We start from the raw sequence: 17,641 nt of genomic DNA, 5'->3' as shown, positions 1-17,641 counted from the left end.
TCCGCTCCCACATCACTCACTGCCTGGCATCTGACAGCACGGAACCTGCGGCGCTCCGCGCACACACACACACACACGCACACACACACCGCGCACACCCGGGCACCGCTCCGCCATACGGCTCTGCCAGCAGGAGGAGGAGGAGGAGGACAGGACAGGGAAGGGAGGAAGCAGCCAGCCCCACAGTCTTCTCCAGAGCTGCCTTTTTTTTTTTTTTAATATATACAGATCTATTTTGTTATTTATTTATTACCGTTCTCTGGCACTGTGGGCGCCTTTCGTTTTTTTGCTCCTCACTGAGCTTGGATGTTTGAATCGAAGCGAAGCAAGTGTTGCAACAGTTAAAAAAAAAAAAAAAAAAAAAAAAAAAAGGGAAAAGAAAAAAAAAGCCAACCAAAAAAAAAAAAAAAAAAAAAAAAAAAAAAAAAGAAAAAGAAAAAGGAGAGCGAGGGAGAGAGAGAGAGAGAAAGAAGGAAACCTAGATCTGTAAAATAAAATAAAAACCGAACAGGTTCCTATCAGTGAAGTGGAAAGGAGGGGGGCAGGAGGCTTGAGGGGGGTGCCGGGGAAGCAGCTGAGAGGCAGAGGAACACGGCTCAGGAGCGTCTCAGGGCTCTCGGATCTGGGGACAGAAGTGAGATTGGAGAAAGTAGAGCGATGCCAAGGAGGAAACAGCAAGCACCCAAACGGGCTGCAGGTAAGGAGAAGCCATCCACTTACACAGCCTCTTGTCTCTCCGCTCCTTCCACTCCTACCCCCCCATCTTTATTATTATTTAGGGTCACCCTTGCTTTTCCGGGCTGGATCTTTATTTATTTATCCCCCTCCCCCTCCCTTTCCCTGCCGAAGTCCGTGGAGGCACTTTGGTTCCTTATTGCCCGGGTTTTTCTCGCTGTCCCCTCGCCCTCCGCCGCTCCCCGCTGCCCTGCCCAAACTTTTCCCCCCAACTTTCTTCCCTTCTCCCCCTGCCCCAACCGAAAGCGGTCAGGCTTCCCTTTGCTTCTCGCTTTAGGATGGATTTATTATTATATTATTATTATTATTGTTGTTATTATTATTATTTTTTTCCCTTTCTGGTTTCCCCCCCCCCCCCTCCTCCCGGTGGCTTTCGCTCTGGATCCGTGCGTTTCGCGAAGTGGGTCGGGGTGTTTAATCTTTTATTTGGCCGTATTTCTGGTGCCAGTTCTGGCCGGGTGTGTGTGTGTGTGTGTGTCTGTGAGCGCAGTGTGTGCCTGAAATAGTACAGGGACTCTCTCTGCTGATGAACCCGGTGGGGAAGTTCAGCCTTTGATCATCGGTGGTGAAAATTGCAACAGGAAATAAAATGAAACGTTCTGACTGTTAGAAGACAATCCACATTTTCAAATCAAATCCTTCTTTTGTTTCGTAGCCGAGTTTATGTATTTGCACATGCCAAGTGGTTTTGCAATTTATTATTTTATTTTTTTTTTTTTAACAGAGGAAAATAGTTTGCAACTTTGGAAGTGTTTTGTTTGTCGTCGTAGGGTGTTCTTTTTCTTTTGGGGGCCAAGAAAAAGAAACAGACGAGTGGGTCTGTATAGTAAATCTTTTCAAAGAGTTTCCTTTCAGGCTCCTTAATTGCTTTTTATTTTTTTTTTTTTAATAGTGTGGTGGGGTTTTGTTTCTGGGAAGCGCAATATGGAAGTTCATTTTTCTTCTGCCAGACCCACCCACTGAAAAATCAGCTTTCCAGTTGATTGCCAGCTTTGATTTGACATTTGATTGATCACCTGTCATCTTGCTGCCTTTGATCTATTCATTCTTGATATATATCAATAAATCACTCACCATGGTAACCCAAGTGCCAATGACGTAAGGCTTGCCCTCTAGATTCTCTTAGCCAGACATGCACAATTATTATCTTGTTTGGCTTTTAATGTAGGCGGGTTTTTCCCCCCTTCTTTTTTCCCTTTGTGTCCTTCCTCGGGTTAGTCCTTTCACGAAAACTCATATTTGATACCTTTACTTTAAAATCTTCCCCCTCGCCCTTGCGGATATCTCCTGGGTGTAGCACAGCAAATGTGGGACAAAATGCACGGGCAAGTTTAGTGGCACACTTGAATAAAACTTTGCCAAGTCGTGCTTGGGATCCACGCGGGGGGAAATGTCACCCCAGAGAAACTGGGACACGCAGAACTTTGATCAACTCCCAGCTCTGGCTGCTTTTCTCTGGGTGCAGGACAATGGGCTGCAGGCTGAAGCTTTTTGGGACGTGCCCAGTGAATGCACCTATGCAGGTTGGGATTCCTGGCCAGGCAAAGATCCCGAATTTACGGTTGTCGCCATAAACGCCAGCTCTGCTGGAAATACTCATATTTATCTAAACATCTATATACGTATTCGGGAGAACTCTGCCATCAGAGTCGCTGTTATTATTTTCTTCACCGAGAGGTTTGATCTGAATCAGGCATTCCCATTTCCAACTTGCAGGGTAAATAAATAGCTGTTTTCTTTTCTCGTGGATGCTGATCGGCACGGTGACAGTGCCAGAGCTGCTCCTTTTATTTTCTCCCCGTCAGGAATACGAGGCTTCGTTTCATTTGGGTTTCAAAGTAGAATTTTCGCTTGGAATGTGTGTAGTATCTTTTCGTGGCAGGGGCACGGTGTTCTTTTTCAGAAACATAGGATACAGTAAGTGAATTTTCAGCCAGCAAAGCCCGTGCTGTTGTTTCCTGGGGTTTCCCTGCTGAGATACAGTAAGAGATGTTTTTACCCAGGATCCGACAGCATTTTTAAGATCCTAATGACAAGGGAGAAACTCGTATGACCACAATTAGATCTCTCCTTTCTCATTCTCCTTATAAAATGTGCGTTGCTCTTCAGTGGTGATTTTCTTTGATTAGATTTCCCCTCAGATCAATGTTGTTTCAGGTGAGCAAAATCCTGCAAATGCAGTCCAGTTTCAGCCAGCAGAACTATTTGAAGTAGGTTTATACATTTGCAGTAGTTCTCCTGCTTTGAAGTTGTATTTGTGTGTTTGTGGGGGGTAGGGGGGAGTTTCAAAGAGCAGACGTGCCTGTTGTATATAGTTCTTAAAACTGACTTTCATTTTCAGGGATAATACTGAGGTTCTGTTTTGTATGGTAAAAAATACCTCCAAGTGACAGGAGACAGGCTGTGCACTAAGAAATGACTCTCTCATCAAGGCTGATAGCAAAGCTCCTTTAGTCCTTTTATTTAAAGGAGTTAATACATTATATATTACTTAATTTTCACTTTTATTTATTTTTAGTCGTACAAGTTCAAAGGTATCAGTTGCACTGCATTTTGTCTTGATGGCAGCAGAGATATTGAAGAGAAGTTTGCAACTTTTAGTCTCTTTAGATAGTTCACCTCCAAGGGAAGAAAATGATAAGCTTTATGATTCTGGACATGCCTGCTTTTGTCATTGCTCAAAATTAAATACTATGCACAACTGTAAATAATTACTGCCATGCACTGACTTTGAAAGCAGGTTTCGAGTTTGATTAATGAATAATGTAAAGGTTAGAGAGAACCAGCGAGTGAATCAGAAGTGAAGTCCTGCTGTTAGATGAAAATCTATCTAGAGAAATATACATGGCAATTTTGTCCTTTTCTATTATTAATTTTAAGCCTTGTATTCCTAAGAAATATATTCCAGGCCATTGTAATGAAACAAGGGAGTGTAATTGGATAAATGGGGCACTATTTATGTGTGATGATGGGGATTTCTGCTCTCCGATTACACTTTTAGAGCCACTTTATTTCACATCAACACCGGAACGATGTCAAACGCATTTTGATCTCCGCAGGGCCGAGAACCTTTTCTGAATCATCCTTGCTTTCTGAGAGCGCCGTTTCCAAGCCGATAGCTCTTGAGGCAGAGAGTTGCAGCTCTTTTCCATCAGCGCCTGCTTTAGGACAGGGACCTGTGTTTGCAATAAACAGCCCCTTTGTGGCGGGGCTTTCACCCAAACCCGTCACTAAGGGTTTTACACACGCCGGGCGTGATCCTCCTCCCGCTCAGGTGAGGGTTGAGCATCCTTCCCTGGAAGCATCACTGAGTTCTGTGAGCAAGAAGAGGCTCAGGCCCACAGAGCCCTTCATCCCCCAGCAAAACGCAGCCACGACTGGGGCAAAAGTCTCCTCACGGCTCCGTAACAAATGGTAATATATTAACAGGAGGGTGGAAAAAAAGGGTGGAAGCGAAGCAGAATTGCTATTCAGATTTTATTCCTAGGGGTATGAAATAGCTTTCAAACACAATTTCACTGGATTAAACTCTCCTTTCCCCCTGCAGCTTGTTTAAATGTGCATATTTTATTTTGTGATCATGCATTGGTAGTTTGCTTTTTTAAAGCCTGCAAAGGGGGATCTGGACTTAACGCCCTTTGCGGGCAAAATTTTATATTTCTTCTTTTCTTCCTCTCTCAGCCCCAACAGACTAGCTAAGAGCCAAAGCAGGGGAGAAGTACAGCAGGAGCAGGTCTCAGGCACATTTATTCTGTTTATTGGAGCTGTAGAATAACACAGGTTTGTTTTTGGAAGAGTCCTCATACAGCAGTGAGCAGAAGATGGTGAGCAGGGAGTTGTTTAAAGCTGCAGCCTGCACCTTAGCAGGAGAGGTTATTTAAACCAGAATCGTATTTAGAAAGTGAAATTCTGCTTGTGCAGAGAGCAGAGGAGAAGACCAGCAAGGCTTGCTCTGTGTCTTTCTGTGAGGAAAGGCAGAGAGCTATCTCTATAAATGTAACCAGGAGCACTGGGGCTGTTCCAGGATTATTTGTATCCTTTATAACAGGGGCAATGGCAGCAGATTCCAGGGAAGCAGCGCTGAATGAAACTGTAGAAATGGCAGCACTGTTTTATTTCAACATCCTCCAGAAAAGCAACTGCACATCAAAACCACCTAAACAGTTCATGCCTCAGAACCCTTCACTTACAGAGCACATCACGATGCTGACAGATGACAAAAAAGCCAAGGTGTTCACAAACATGAGGAGCCTTTAAATCCTGGTTAATTAAATATATTCCAAAATAGGTACTTTTGCAACTCAAGAGGCACCAAAATTAGTCGCCATCTGCGTTAAATTCTGCAGTCGGCTCCCAAGCCCAAAGCTGCTCGGGAATTTTATTTCCCCGTGTCAGAACTCAGGCCTGAACGGGACAATTTGAAATCACATTCATTTTAGTACCTATTTCCCTGTTTCAGTTTTCCCCTCATTGATCCAAGCCCAGGGTATCCCCAGTATCTGAAGAACGAGGCGCACCCAGAGTTCAGCCCCTGTGGCTGGGAAACAAAAGCCATTCCCATCAGCAAATGACACAATTTTACAGCACTTTTGAAAGCAGAAATCCTGGTGCATGAACGCTCTGCCTCTTCCGTGCTCTCTGTGAAACCCATTTTTCTCCAAGCCGGCAGGATTTTGGGAATTTCCTCCTGATTTTTGCTGTCACATCAGCACCCACCTGAAGGAGCTGTTTCCCCTGGCAGAGGTCCCTGGAGTCCCTCGGGGCCAGGGTGAGATTTTTCTGCCATCATTTCCCTAACCATCCCGATGAGGACATCACTCCCGGAGAGCAACTCCAGACTCGGCGGAGGGAAAAAGAAAAAAAAAAAAAAAAAAAAAAAGCTGTCAGTTGCTGTGGCTGCAATTCCCAACTTAGCTGCAGCAGAGGGAATGGAACTGTACTCTATCAATTACAGTTGGAACCAGAGGCTAAACACTTATTGTGTTAAGCTATTGTGCAGATCTTAAGAGCTCAAATGTAAAAAAAATATCGTGTCAGCTGGTGGAGGGGAGGATAAGGCCTGGTTCTTCCACTGGATGACGTATTGTTAGCAGAGGCAAAGTAAAATTATTCAAATTCTTTTTAATGCCTCTCGGGTTGAGATGTATTTAAGGCCACATTCTGCCTTAAAAAAAGAGGGGATCCTACAGACTTTGGGGCTAGAATAAGCCTTTGGTTTCTTCCCTCTTCTCTGCAAAATGAAAATATTTGTGAAGTCTTACCTCTAAAGCGTGCTCACGCAAGCAGAGAGACATTTTCATTTGTCTCCCAATCTGATACAGGAGCCAAGTGGAACCACATTACCCTCCGAGCTGAAATCTTCCATTTCATTCATGCGAGAGCAGGGATTTTTTTTCATTACCTGTTTAATTGCAATCATTCACATGAGAGTGGGCCCAGTTCAGCAGCTCTTACTCAGCACTTTGCTCCAGTGGGTGACTGGAGGAAGGACTGTCTGTGTGAGACTGGGCTTGTTCAGCTACAAAATTCAATATGTGTGTTCCTGGAGAGGCATCCTGCCTCCGGAGAGGGACCAGATTCTTCCATTAAGCTTGAAATCCAGGGACAGTTCTGCTTGGAACTTCTGTTCCTGAGAAGGATGCAAGCTATTCTTTCCTGAAGGCTGCACGGCTGAGAATTCTGCTTGCTCAGCCAACTTCTCTCCCCACTCACGTTCCCATGCTCTGTGTTAATTCCTGAGCCCTGGTTCTGGGTTCCAGGAGATGAGATGGGTTTTCAATAAAGCCTTTTTGAAGGCACGGTGTTCATGTTGTGCACAGGGGAGGCAGCTCTCAAAGGAAAAAAAAAAAAAAAAAAAAAAAAAAAAAAAAAAAAAAAAAAAAAAGCCTGAAAATGGGTTTGCAAATCCAAAGCCTGAAAGTTCCATGTGCTTTTAGGGGCTAAAAGCAGTTATTTCTCATTAAGGTGGCTTCTCACTTGAGGCTGCTGGCACAGAGTAATTTTTACCGGGTTATAATCGTGGCTTCTGCACCTCAGAAGTACCTTGACAGCAAACCGTGTATTTTTTAAGGTTTCAAGGAGAAAAGCATCACAGCAGCACAGTGTTTCCCATTAGATTTACACATCCCTCTTTAACTGTTGCTGGCTTTTCATCCATTACCTTCTGAGCTTTCTCAGGCAAAAAAAAAAAAAAAAAATAAAGAAGTGGAAAAACTGGTCTTCTGATCTAAGTGTTGCATTAAGTGTTTCATTTAGAAAAATGAAGAGCATCTTTGTTTCCCTAAAAGAAATGTTTTCCCCCGTTTGCCCTAGGAAAAAGAGAGGCACAATAGCTTGGAAATGACAGGATCTGATGGTGAAAAATACGGAGTTTCTAAGGTGCAGTGCCTGATGGTCCCGAGTATTGGTAAAATTCCACAGTTAAATAGAACAAACAGTCCTGAATGTCTGAGGAGTGGATCCTTTTCAGGCATGCACACATCCATACCTGCTCGGAGGGGAGGAAAGTGCCTGTCTGGGAGAGGGATGCACCTGGAGAGCTTTTGGGTGCTCAGAGCAGTTTTTGATCACTGCACCAATCTTTGCCCAAGTGTTAGAACCGTGCTGTGAGGAGTGGTGTCCCCTGAAAGTCCTTTGTTAAGGGTTTATTTTCATTAAACCTCCAGCTCCCGGAGTCTGATGATGGTTATGCAAGTGTCCAATATGCATTTTAAAAGGCAATTTGTTCCAAACTGCTTGCTCTGGAGAGGAACTTGAAAACAAGCAGGCTGGAAGTTCTTAGGCAGAAGAAAAATGCCTTGATTCTCAGAGTGAGTGTTTTTAACTTCCCATCATTTTCAGCCACTCTCATGATTTTTTGAGGTCGTGCTCCATGCTTTTTGTATAAACACGGTTGGCAGTATTGCTTTTTTGCCTGATTCTGGTGATGAACTGGTGTGTGTGTCTGGGTGTGTAATTACAGACGTACACACACATAATATCAGTAAACAAAATGCTGAACATAATGATGGAGTGGAGCTGTGTGAATCGGAGCTCTGGCTTTGTGTTGCCATAAACAAAGCAGTTCTGAGAGCCCAGGCCATCGGTTCTTGAGGAGTGACTTTCGATTGAAGTTTCCTGGAGATTGTTTTTAGTGGCAATTAAATCTAGAAAGTTAATAGGCAGTAACTGCTCTTTATAGGATAAATACTACGAGGAATGCACAGCCTACCTTTTTCCCAGATATAATCAGGCTGAACTTTATTGAAAAAAAAATAAATTTACAACTAGCAACATTAATGCTGTATTTTTATTGTATTAATGCAAATGAGATGCTGACTTCGTTCTTTCATCTCCATGGCTTGTATCTATTAGAGCTGTATCTTATTCCTTTCTGTGTCTTTTCTCCCTGTGTTCTGTAAACTGCTTTCCTCTAATGATACTGAGGCTCATTAAAGTTACTCCCAATGCTAAAGAGACTCTGGGAAACATCCTGAGCTCTGCATGGCTGTGGAAAAGCACCACTCCCGAGGAGATGGGGAAAACTAATCCAGATCAAGCCTTGCATTCCCATTTCGGGAAACCTTTAAAATTGATGGGCGAAACAAGAAGAAGAAGCTAAGAGGAAAGGACTGTGTGCTGCAAAGAACAGGTCATTTTTAACTCACAGCCCTACCTGACAAAGATAAAAAAAAAACAATAAAGTTTTAAGGAGCTCGCTGGCTCTTCCTGCATCTCTCTCCAAAGACTCATTTAATTGAAAAGCCTGTTGTGCTTGTTTTTATGCATGTAAAACAGAAAAGGGGCAATTTTGCACAGGGCCTAATATTCCAGCACAATATAATTGGAACTCTTCCTGCCTGCTTTTTAAGTCTCTCTGTTCATATAAAATTAAGACCCACTTATCTTAAATTGTAGTAAATCTCATTCAATATTGCTTTCATAACTTAAAAAAGGCTGTTACATATTCCCAAAGCAACTCCGCTGCAGTGATATTGGGTCTGTTTACGTGGAATTGGCGCAGAATTTCTCTTGAAAAAAAAAAGAGCAGCTTACAGTTCCTGTTTTTAATGAAAATAATTAAATTCTCCAGAATACCTTGATAGCTCAGATTATTATTTTTTTTCCCTTAGTGAAACTCTGCTTAGAGGAGATCGGAATGAAAACCTGCACATTGGTGCAGTTTGGTGTGTGCAAACAACAACCTCATTTCTATCTCTCTACCCTGCACTTGGACAGAAGTAATTTCTATTTTTTCATAGAAAGATTATTTTTTTTTTTAACCGGGAATTTTCCACATACAAATAATTTTGGTTTTTTTTCTGTGTGAATTGCGCGGCGAATCACCAGCAGCACGATTTATAAGGTCTGCAATTTTCTTTGCACATGTAGGAAGAGCTCGTTTGCTTCCCGCAGGGTAAGTGGGCTTCACAGGAAAGCGCTGGCTCTTTTATGATTTTATGTTTTGTGTGGAAGAAACAGAACCTTGTGCCAGCTCTGCTGTGTTGGTCCCTACCAAAATTATTTTCTTATGTGTTTTTCAGCCGTGTCATAACACGCATAAGCACAGCACAAGTAGCATTAAATTAACACGTGAAAGGAGAAAGAAGCTAAGGAGTTATATTGATCATCTGTAGCGTTAAATGCTAAAAAAAAAAAAAAAATTAAAAGCTTTCCAAGTGGTTTTGATTAGCTGCGTGGATCCTGCTCGTATTCGTGTCCTTTGTTAGGCAGTGGAGCAATATTTCTTCATGCTTAGCACCTTTCCTCCATGGGTTTCTTGCTGATGCTCCGCGGAATAACCCCAGCCCTGTGGAATGTTTCCTGGTGAGTTGAACCCCGGAGGTTTTACCTGATTTGCTCAAGGTCAAACAGCGTTTGCTCCCAATTCCCTGCTCGTGGTACTAGATCACATTTCCATCATCAGAGCATTTCCAGGAGGGAAAGCTGGGCTGGAAGGTGGAGGCATCCCCTGGCCTGTGCTGGGGAGAAGAGGGAACAGCCCAGCTGGGACCCTGGGGAAGGTGGAAATGCAGTTTCATCCCTCCCTGGCAATTCCCTGTGGTGGTGGAAGAGGCACTTTGCTCATGGCCAGGAGCTCCCAAAAAATGGGAGGTCTCATGGTTTGAGAGAGCAGAGCTCTGTTAATTCTAACAAGCCAAGGGAGCTTGACTAGGCAAGAGTTTTAGACAGAATAATCAAGTTTTTTTACCTTCCAGTTTTTGATCAGTGCTAAGTTTCAGGACCAGAGAATTTAGTTCCTTTTACTTTTCTTCCCATAAACTGTTCTGCATTTCTTTGGCAGAGCTGGATGTGACTGCCTATAAAGCATTGCCCTGAGAAATATGTAAAACCTGGTGTGATTGCAGCTCGTTTTATGAGCAGGCCATACACATTCTCCTCCACCCAGACTGCCAGGGGTGGTTGGAATTCTCTGGTGATAGAGCTTGAGGCTCAGCTTCCAGTCGTTGGGTCTAAATCCTTACATGGGCAGCTAAAGAGAGACCTGAATTTTCAAAAGCTTTTAGCACCAGGTTCCCATGGACCTCCCTCAGTTCCCTCTCTGGTGTAAACTGGAATTGGGCCTCGATCAAGGGCATTTTTATGGTGTTTCCCTAGACTGGAGATGTATGTATTGCCTATGGAAGAAATACGGTGCAGGTAATAGCCTCTGGATTCATTAAGGATTGTTTACGTTTATTTTCACACCGTATCACCTTTCAGCAATGGTCGTTTCAGCCATTATATTGACAGGAACTCGGAATAAATCTTAGGTAATATAGGGCTGGTCTGCCTTACCTGGGAGACCACCTATTACCCTCTGGAGCAGAGGTGCCGAATCACCAGGTAGGGCTTTCTTCTCCAGAGCTGGGGACTTGGGAAGCTCTCCCATGGCTCCTTTCCATGTGGAAATTAATGCTTGCCTCTATTTCTGAATAGCAGGTTATTAGAGTTCGTATGCAAATTCCCAGGATGGGAATTTATCTCTCGTTGATAATTGATATAATAATACATATTCTTAGTGGTCCAAAGTCCTTGAGCTCGAGCCTTGTGTACGTAATTTGTGTTTATTTCTTACTGTTATTAACCGTAATTTAGTTGTTGGCGCCTTTCATTGCCTTAGATTGAAGGGAGTGTCTCTCCCCATTGCCCCTCCATAAACAATGCCCTCTCAGGGTTCCTTCTCCTGTATCCTTGCCCAGACATTTCCTAGCCTGTCAAATACTGTCATTTTATTCCTTACAGATCATTCCCAGTACGTCTCCTGTTGCACACACAAATAAGGAACAAATGCAATCAGGATGCATCATCGTTTAGCATAACAAATAAAAGCCGATCTGTGCAGATTTGCCTTAAAGTGTCTCTTAATATGTATTGTCAAAATGTCTGAAGATGTCTCTTACTCATAAGCGTTTAATTATTTGTGACAATTAGACTAATATTCAGAGCAGGGGAAAAAAAAATTAGGGGATTAAATATTTTCTCTTGTCAAAAGCTAACAAAACGTCACCTGGCAGAGCAAACTCTTTTTAAATTTTGTGTTTCAGGCAGGCCTCAGAAAGGAAAAAGCGCCAGAACAAAATTACAAGGCCTGGATTTGATATGGAATTTGAGGAAACTGTATTTTTAAAACCAGACCAAAATTTAAGGGCACATCATTAAAGCATATATCAGTAATGAGCAGCTGAATACTTGATGATTAAAAAAGAGTTTCTATCAATTTTTAAGTCAGTGCTGAAATTTATGGCCAAGGGCTGCTCTGACTGAATCAGGGGCTCAGACCTGGGATTTTTAGCCTCGCCTGGTTATTGTTTCACTCCTGCATGAGAAAAAACAGCTCAAATATGACAGCACAAGTCATCAGCCTTTCCTGTGGTTGGAATTATAGACGTATTTTTTTTGTTTTGTTTTTTGTCTGATGAGCTCTTTCTCCATCTGGGTTGCTCAGACTGGAGAAGCAAGGTGCAGGATGGGGCAGGACAAGTAGCCAAGGCTCATCCCCAGGGCTCAGCATCTTCACCTTGCCTGGCAGGCCTTGAATGTGGTCAGAGTTTAGATGTGTGAAAATAAAAAAGTGGGAAAAAAATAGGGAAAACCTTGAAAAGGGCAGAAAACCAGCATGGTCCTTGAAAGCAGTGTTTTGTGGATGTGGGAGCACTGGAGAGCCCATGGGCCAGCTGCAATAACTTCTGTATTATGGCCTCAACAGTTCTTATAGTCCAGATTGTTTGGGGTTTCCTGCTGAGAAGTTTGATTTCTGCTGGTTCTAACGTTTCCAGTTCTGAGCTGCTCAAAGTAACCATTTCCATTATTAAAATCTGTGTTTTCTTTCTTAAAACGTTCTCCCTGCGATTTGGGGTAGGATGTTATTTGGCAAAAAAAATTAGAAGACGTTCATCAGGGTTTATTTCAAAGCTGTGGGACCACTGAGCTTTCTGGCAGTGACGTGAACATTTTTCAGAGATATCTTCTGCTTTCCCTGAGAAAATCCACCCAAATTTGTCTGACTTATAAAGCCTAAAAGTTGCTGTTGCCAAAGAATTTTTAGAAGGTGACACAGCATTCTCCAGCGTGCCATCCCCACCACACATGCTCTGTTCTTGGTTTCTCTTTTTCAAATTGCATTCCCTTAAAAAAACCTTTGAGCTGGGGATAAGTAGGACAGTGGCTGCAGGGACAGCAGTGGGTCTGAGCAGTCAAAGGAGAAGGAAGAAAAGGTTTTGTTTGTGTTTAGCTGGAGTCCAAGCCTCGAGGGAGGAAGCAGAGAAATTTCAAGGAGCAGAACATGGACAAGCAAGGGCAGAGAGCACAAAATGATCAGATATCCAAGGAGAACAAGGGTAAACTCCTGTGCAGGAGTTTATTGCCTGGTCAGTGTAGAGCACCAGAGTGACCATGAGCTCGTGCCGGGCAGCTCCTGCCTGGATCAGTCCTGGGTGGGAACCAGGGTGGCTCCACACCTGTGGCTCCCAGTTGGCTTTCCCTGAGCCTGAACTCCTCCACAGCTCACAGAGAGGAAGGATGTGTGTGGGAAATCCATCCAACCCAGCTGGAGAACAAATCCTGCTGTGCTGGCAGTGCCACGCCTGCGGGGCCACCATGGCGTGCATGAGGTGGGAAAAAGTCAAAAAATCCCCTTAAAACTGGCCAGAGCTGTGCCCCCCATTGTCAGTTGGATGGCAGAGATGAGATCCCATCCACAGGCACGGTGCAGGCAGCTCAGGAAAGGCACAAAACCCAATGGAAAGGAGGAAAATTCCGATTCCTGGTGCGGGAACCAGGAGAAGACGATGCCGGGCAAGCACAGGGCTGCCCGTGGATGGCAGAGCCAAGAGGAGGGTGGAAGAGCTCAGGCAGCACCTGGAGAGGTTGGTGAGCCCATGCAGAACGTGTGTTTGGTACATTGGATGTGTTTGGTGTCTTTGGGAGGTGGTGGTGTGTGGGACAGGGTCAGGTGGGCACTCTGGCCACTGAGGGACCTGTGGCACAAAAGCACCTTGGAGACAGCACAAAGAACCCTGCCAGGAGTTTCAGCCACAGATGTGTGTTCAGATAAAAGGCTCCTTAGTCTGAGAGCTCCTCTCTTGCCTCAGCATGCCCACGGTGGAGGGCTGGTCCCTGGGTCCTGTGTGGGCACCTGCCCTGGGCTCCTGGGGCTCTCACCTCAATTTTACTCAGACCCACGGGTTTATTTTATTTCATTTCATTTCGTTTGTTGCCCCGTGGGAGTTTTTTTTTCCTATAAATCTGATCTTTCTATCTGAAAGTCAGCCACAAAACTCAGATCAGGCTCAGCAGAGCAGGTTGCCTTCAGGTTATTGCACTGGTTTGTGTCACCTCCAGCATTTATGTATTAAATAACTAAAATCTTGAGAATGTTAATCTAGAAAACAGTCATCCCTGCATTACTCTTTTGCTGTTTCAGTGAACTTATTAAAGATTTTACAAACTTGTGACTTGGGTTAAACAAATGTAAATCATGTGGAGAAAGAGTTGCAAGAAGGCAGAGGAATGTTATGATGCCATCAACATCTGGATTTCCATTTGTTTGGATTAGGGACATTTTACCTTAATCATTCCCAAACATGTCTGCTAAAATCCTTTCTTTCATTTTTTATCACCTATGAGCTACAGCCAGGCAGAGTTTCAATTTGTGTGTGTGTGAGGGTAAAAGTGCTGAAATTTGTTGTTGCAGTGAGTATACTGACAGTCCCATTTTTATGTTAGTCCTCCCTCTTCATAATTGTTGGGAAACATTTTGGTTCAGTTAAAATGCACTATTTCCAAGGCACAAAGTATGAGCAGGGGAACAAGGGAACGATTACGAGTTTCTCCAAGGAAATAAGCATCTCTCAGCCATCATCCTGCAACTGGGAAAGTTCTAAAACATGACATCTCTGTAATGTAACCTAATAATATTTTTTTTTAACAGTGATGTAATGGCGAGAGTGACCTGGACTTTGTAAAAGTTCCCCTACTTACTTCAGATTCCCAAGGGCAATGTAACATTCTAGACAGTGTTTTATATGCCCTGATTAAAATGTAACATATTTTTGCATTTCCTGTGCAGTGACCTGTTAGTGCTCATAGACAGAACACTTAAAGAACAGTTACAAGGAGACATTTCCAAATGTGCCTAATATGGGCGAGTTTTTATAACATTCTTATTTCATTTGAAATTGCAGCTACAGCAGGAACCATTCAGATGGTGCATTGATTTAACTTTTTAATCCACTGTTTTGCTACGTCAAGTAAAATAAATGTTTGTTTTTAGCTCCCCCTTTTTTTTTTTTTTTTTTTTTTTTTTTTTTTTTTTTTTTTTTGCATTGCTAAAACTTCTAACTACTTGCTTTAAGCTTGGGATTCTAAAGGGAGCTACATTATCTGAGATTTAAAGCTTGCTTTTTGTAGCTGCTTTCTCACAACTCCCCCAAGAAAAAAAAAAATACAAAAGTACAACTTTAGCAAAAAGGGCTTTTATATCTCTATCAATTATAGAAACACCAGCTGCAGTAGATTACAAATGTGTTTGGCTGATTGTGATGTTGTGTGGGGAAAACTGTCACAAGGAGCTGGATGCTGTTTCTCCCCGGCAGCTCCGGGGTGTCGCTCAGCTCCTGGATCTCAGCTCCTGGATCTCAGCTCCTGGATCTCATCTCCTGGGGCTCATCTCCCTGGGCTCTTGGTGCTGCTGTCAGGGCTGGGCTGGGCAGGAGCAGGAGCCTGCCACAGCCAGCTCTGGATGGAGCACACACATCCTGGCACTGGGGGAAAAGATGGAATGTGGGCACGAGTGTGAACCCTGTGCTGCTCTGAGAGCTGGGGCAAAACCACACAGACACAGACCTCAGTCACTCCCCTCAGTGTTCTTCTTTGGGTTTTTTTTACATCCAAGATATTTACTTTTGCTTTCTTGAAGAGGAAAGTGAGGGGAAAAGCACCTCAGAACAAAAATTGTTTGGCCAGCCCCTAAAGGTAAAAGTAGTTGGAAGTCATGGATAAAAGAATTACAATATCAAGACAGCAATGCAGGATGGGCAGTTTAGGATATTTGGTGCTGTTGAGCTCAGGAGAAAATTAATGTCTCAACATGTGTGCAGGTCATTATCACTCCACTAAAACCTGGCTACAAGGGTAGCAGCCCAAGGGCTCTCTGTTGGTTGTGCCTTGGTGACTGTGTCATTTGTCTTTGGGTCACTCTGGGAGGACGTGGCTGGGCCCTGGTTTATTTTAACAAAGAGAATCTGACATAGGAAAGTTCCGTGTATACTTTACAGTGAAAATGCAATTTTCTATTTTCATTTAATCCCAGGAATGTTGGCGTTTTCCAGGCTGTCAAACAAATGAGTGCACTGGAGGACAGTTAGATGTGTCTGTCTAGTTCATCTATCTAATCTACCTCATTTCTAATGTGCCCATCACCATGGTGTCTAGGCAGAAAGTATCTGCCTTGCTTTTGCTTTTTGTCTTTATTGGCTGTGGTGACCTAATTGGGGCCTAAGAGCTTTCGGATTCATCTGCAAAAATAATAACAAAAACATTATCAGAATAATGATTCATATTTGTACTCTTACTCAGATTTTCCCTTTCTCTTCTGAGTGTATTTGGTTAGTGGATTACTGTTGTTTTATCTAGAAGAGGTTCTGCTTTAGAAGTGTATTAAATGGGAATTTTACTTGAGTCAGCAGTGAGTCAAAACTTCATTTGGCTACTAAAGTGAATTCACTCATATCTTCTAACTTCCTTCTGCTTTTCTCCGCAGAAGTTGACTTCATTTACTCAGCCACCCAGTTTAGCATCTGCATCTGTTCTCTGACCCCTTGTCATACAAACCATAGGTAAAGGTAATAAAAAGCAGCAGAAATCGTGGCTTCAAAAATGTTATCTTCCTTTGGAAGCCCTGGTTTCTGTTACTTTTAACTACTTCTCCCTGTGCCAATTAGCTGAAGAGGCACGGTAAGAGTGAAGCCAGTGGTTTTTCCAGGAGCAGAGGCCTTGCTGAGGGGAGATAAAGTGCTGCTGCTGCTTTGGTGTGTGTGTGTGTGCACGTGGGGACCAAGGTCCTGCAGGGGCCATCGGTGTGCCAGCCCAGTGTCAGTCACCGCGTGTCACTCAGTGGTCACACTGCAGTGCCATCAGCGTGGCCATGTGCCACCTTGTGCCTCTGGAGATGGGTCCCAAGGGTGATGAGGCCACAGCAGTCACTCAGCTGGGGTTGGAGAGGATGATAACCAACGTGGTGCTCACCGAGGGAAAGAGTTTGCTGAGAACGCTGCAAACTCTCAGCTCTAATTGAATGTGATCTCGGCTGTACAGTTACATACTGCCCCTTTTCTACTCCTCTCCTACTTCTTTATAAAGTGTCTTTATAAAGCTGCCCCTCGAAGATAATTTCTTTGAGAGCCCAGACGTTTCATACGTGACAGTGATTTCTAATCCCATCTGGGCTGGCAGATCGCAGATTCCCAGCCCGTGGCCTCAGCCTGGAACACGAGTTCACACAAACACAGTAAAACCATCGCTCTGGCACTTCGGTTTGTCCTGCAGTGATTGAGTAAGAGATGGATTGCTCTTTGTATGATTTAATTTTGTCTTCCGGGTATTTGCAGTGGACGAAAGTATGGACATGATTACATTTCACAGGTTTTTTTGTTTTTTTTTTTTTGCTGTGATTTAGAACAAAAATTATTAGCAGAGCTGGCTCAGCAAGGAATTTCTGATGTAATCTATACCAGTTACAGGCAAGGGGTGTGGTAATAGGGAAAGAAAAAGGAGGGCTAAGTGTTTATCCCAGTTGACTGAGACAGAAAACAGGACTGGCAGGATGACAAACTGGCATAACCTTACAGTAGAAAGTGCAACAAATCCAACAAAAGTTCCAGCCATAATGTGGGGTTTTTTTTTAAAGAGCCAGGTCTGGGACAGGAGTTTCTTGGTGCATCCTACAGCTAAAGCAGGCAGGATGAAGATCCACACCATACAGTTTCTGTAGGTACTGGGTCTTAAATTGGTGTGAGGAGCTGGTTTTCAGGGTTTGGGGTGGGTTTGGTAGAAGAGACATATAAAATATGGCAATATTAGACACACAATCACTGAATTTCCCCTGTAACAGTATTGTAAAACGTTTTTTCATCAACTCTTAGGAACAGTGACAGATGAACCTTATGCATTTTGGAGGCTTTCTGCAGCTCAGATATAAATACTTCATACTTCTATATTTTCAGGAAACTACAAAAATAACAGAATTTCCCAGGCTCACTTTCCCACCTTCCCTATGATGAAGGCAGTTTTCCTTATCCCTATTTTCACCACGGGTGAGCCGTGGCACAGGGATGTTTAATGACTCAGCAGAAGGATCAGGAACACTGTTCAGTCTTTCTGTCTCTTCACAGTGGCTTCCAAGGGTTTACATTGTCATCCCTGTCCA

At 43.5% G+C, this 17,641-nt stretch overlaps 1 protein-coding gene across 2 annotated transcripts in view; it reads left to right on the top strand.

Annotated features, from left to right (window-relative positions):
• Positions 1 to 415: 415 nt before the first annotated feature.
• TSHZ2 (teashirt zinc finger homeobox 2) overlaps positions 416 to 17,641 on the top strand; it is a 207,081-nt gene continuing 189,855 nt past the window's right edge. For both annotated transcript variants that reach the window (XM_066330948.1, XM_066330947.1), the window contains exon 1: positions 416 to 697. In XM_066330948.1, the coding sequence (XP_066187045.1) occupies positions 658 to 697 (40 nt within the window). In that variant the 5' untranslated portion in view covers positions 416 to 657. The remainder of the gene's footprint in view (positions 698 to 17,641) is intronic.

The sequence above is a fragment of the Sylvia atricapilla genome, chromosome 16, assembly GCF_009819655.1.
Source record: "Sylvia atricapilla isolate bSylAtr1 chromosome 16, bSylAtr1.pri, whole genome shotgun sequence".
NCBI classification, from domain to species: Eukaryota; Metazoa; Chordata; class Aves; order Passeriformes; family Sylviidae; genus Sylvia; species Sylvia atricapilla.
Note: the sequence above shows the minus strand (reverse complement) of the source record. Positions and strands in the feature narration are given on the sequence as shown.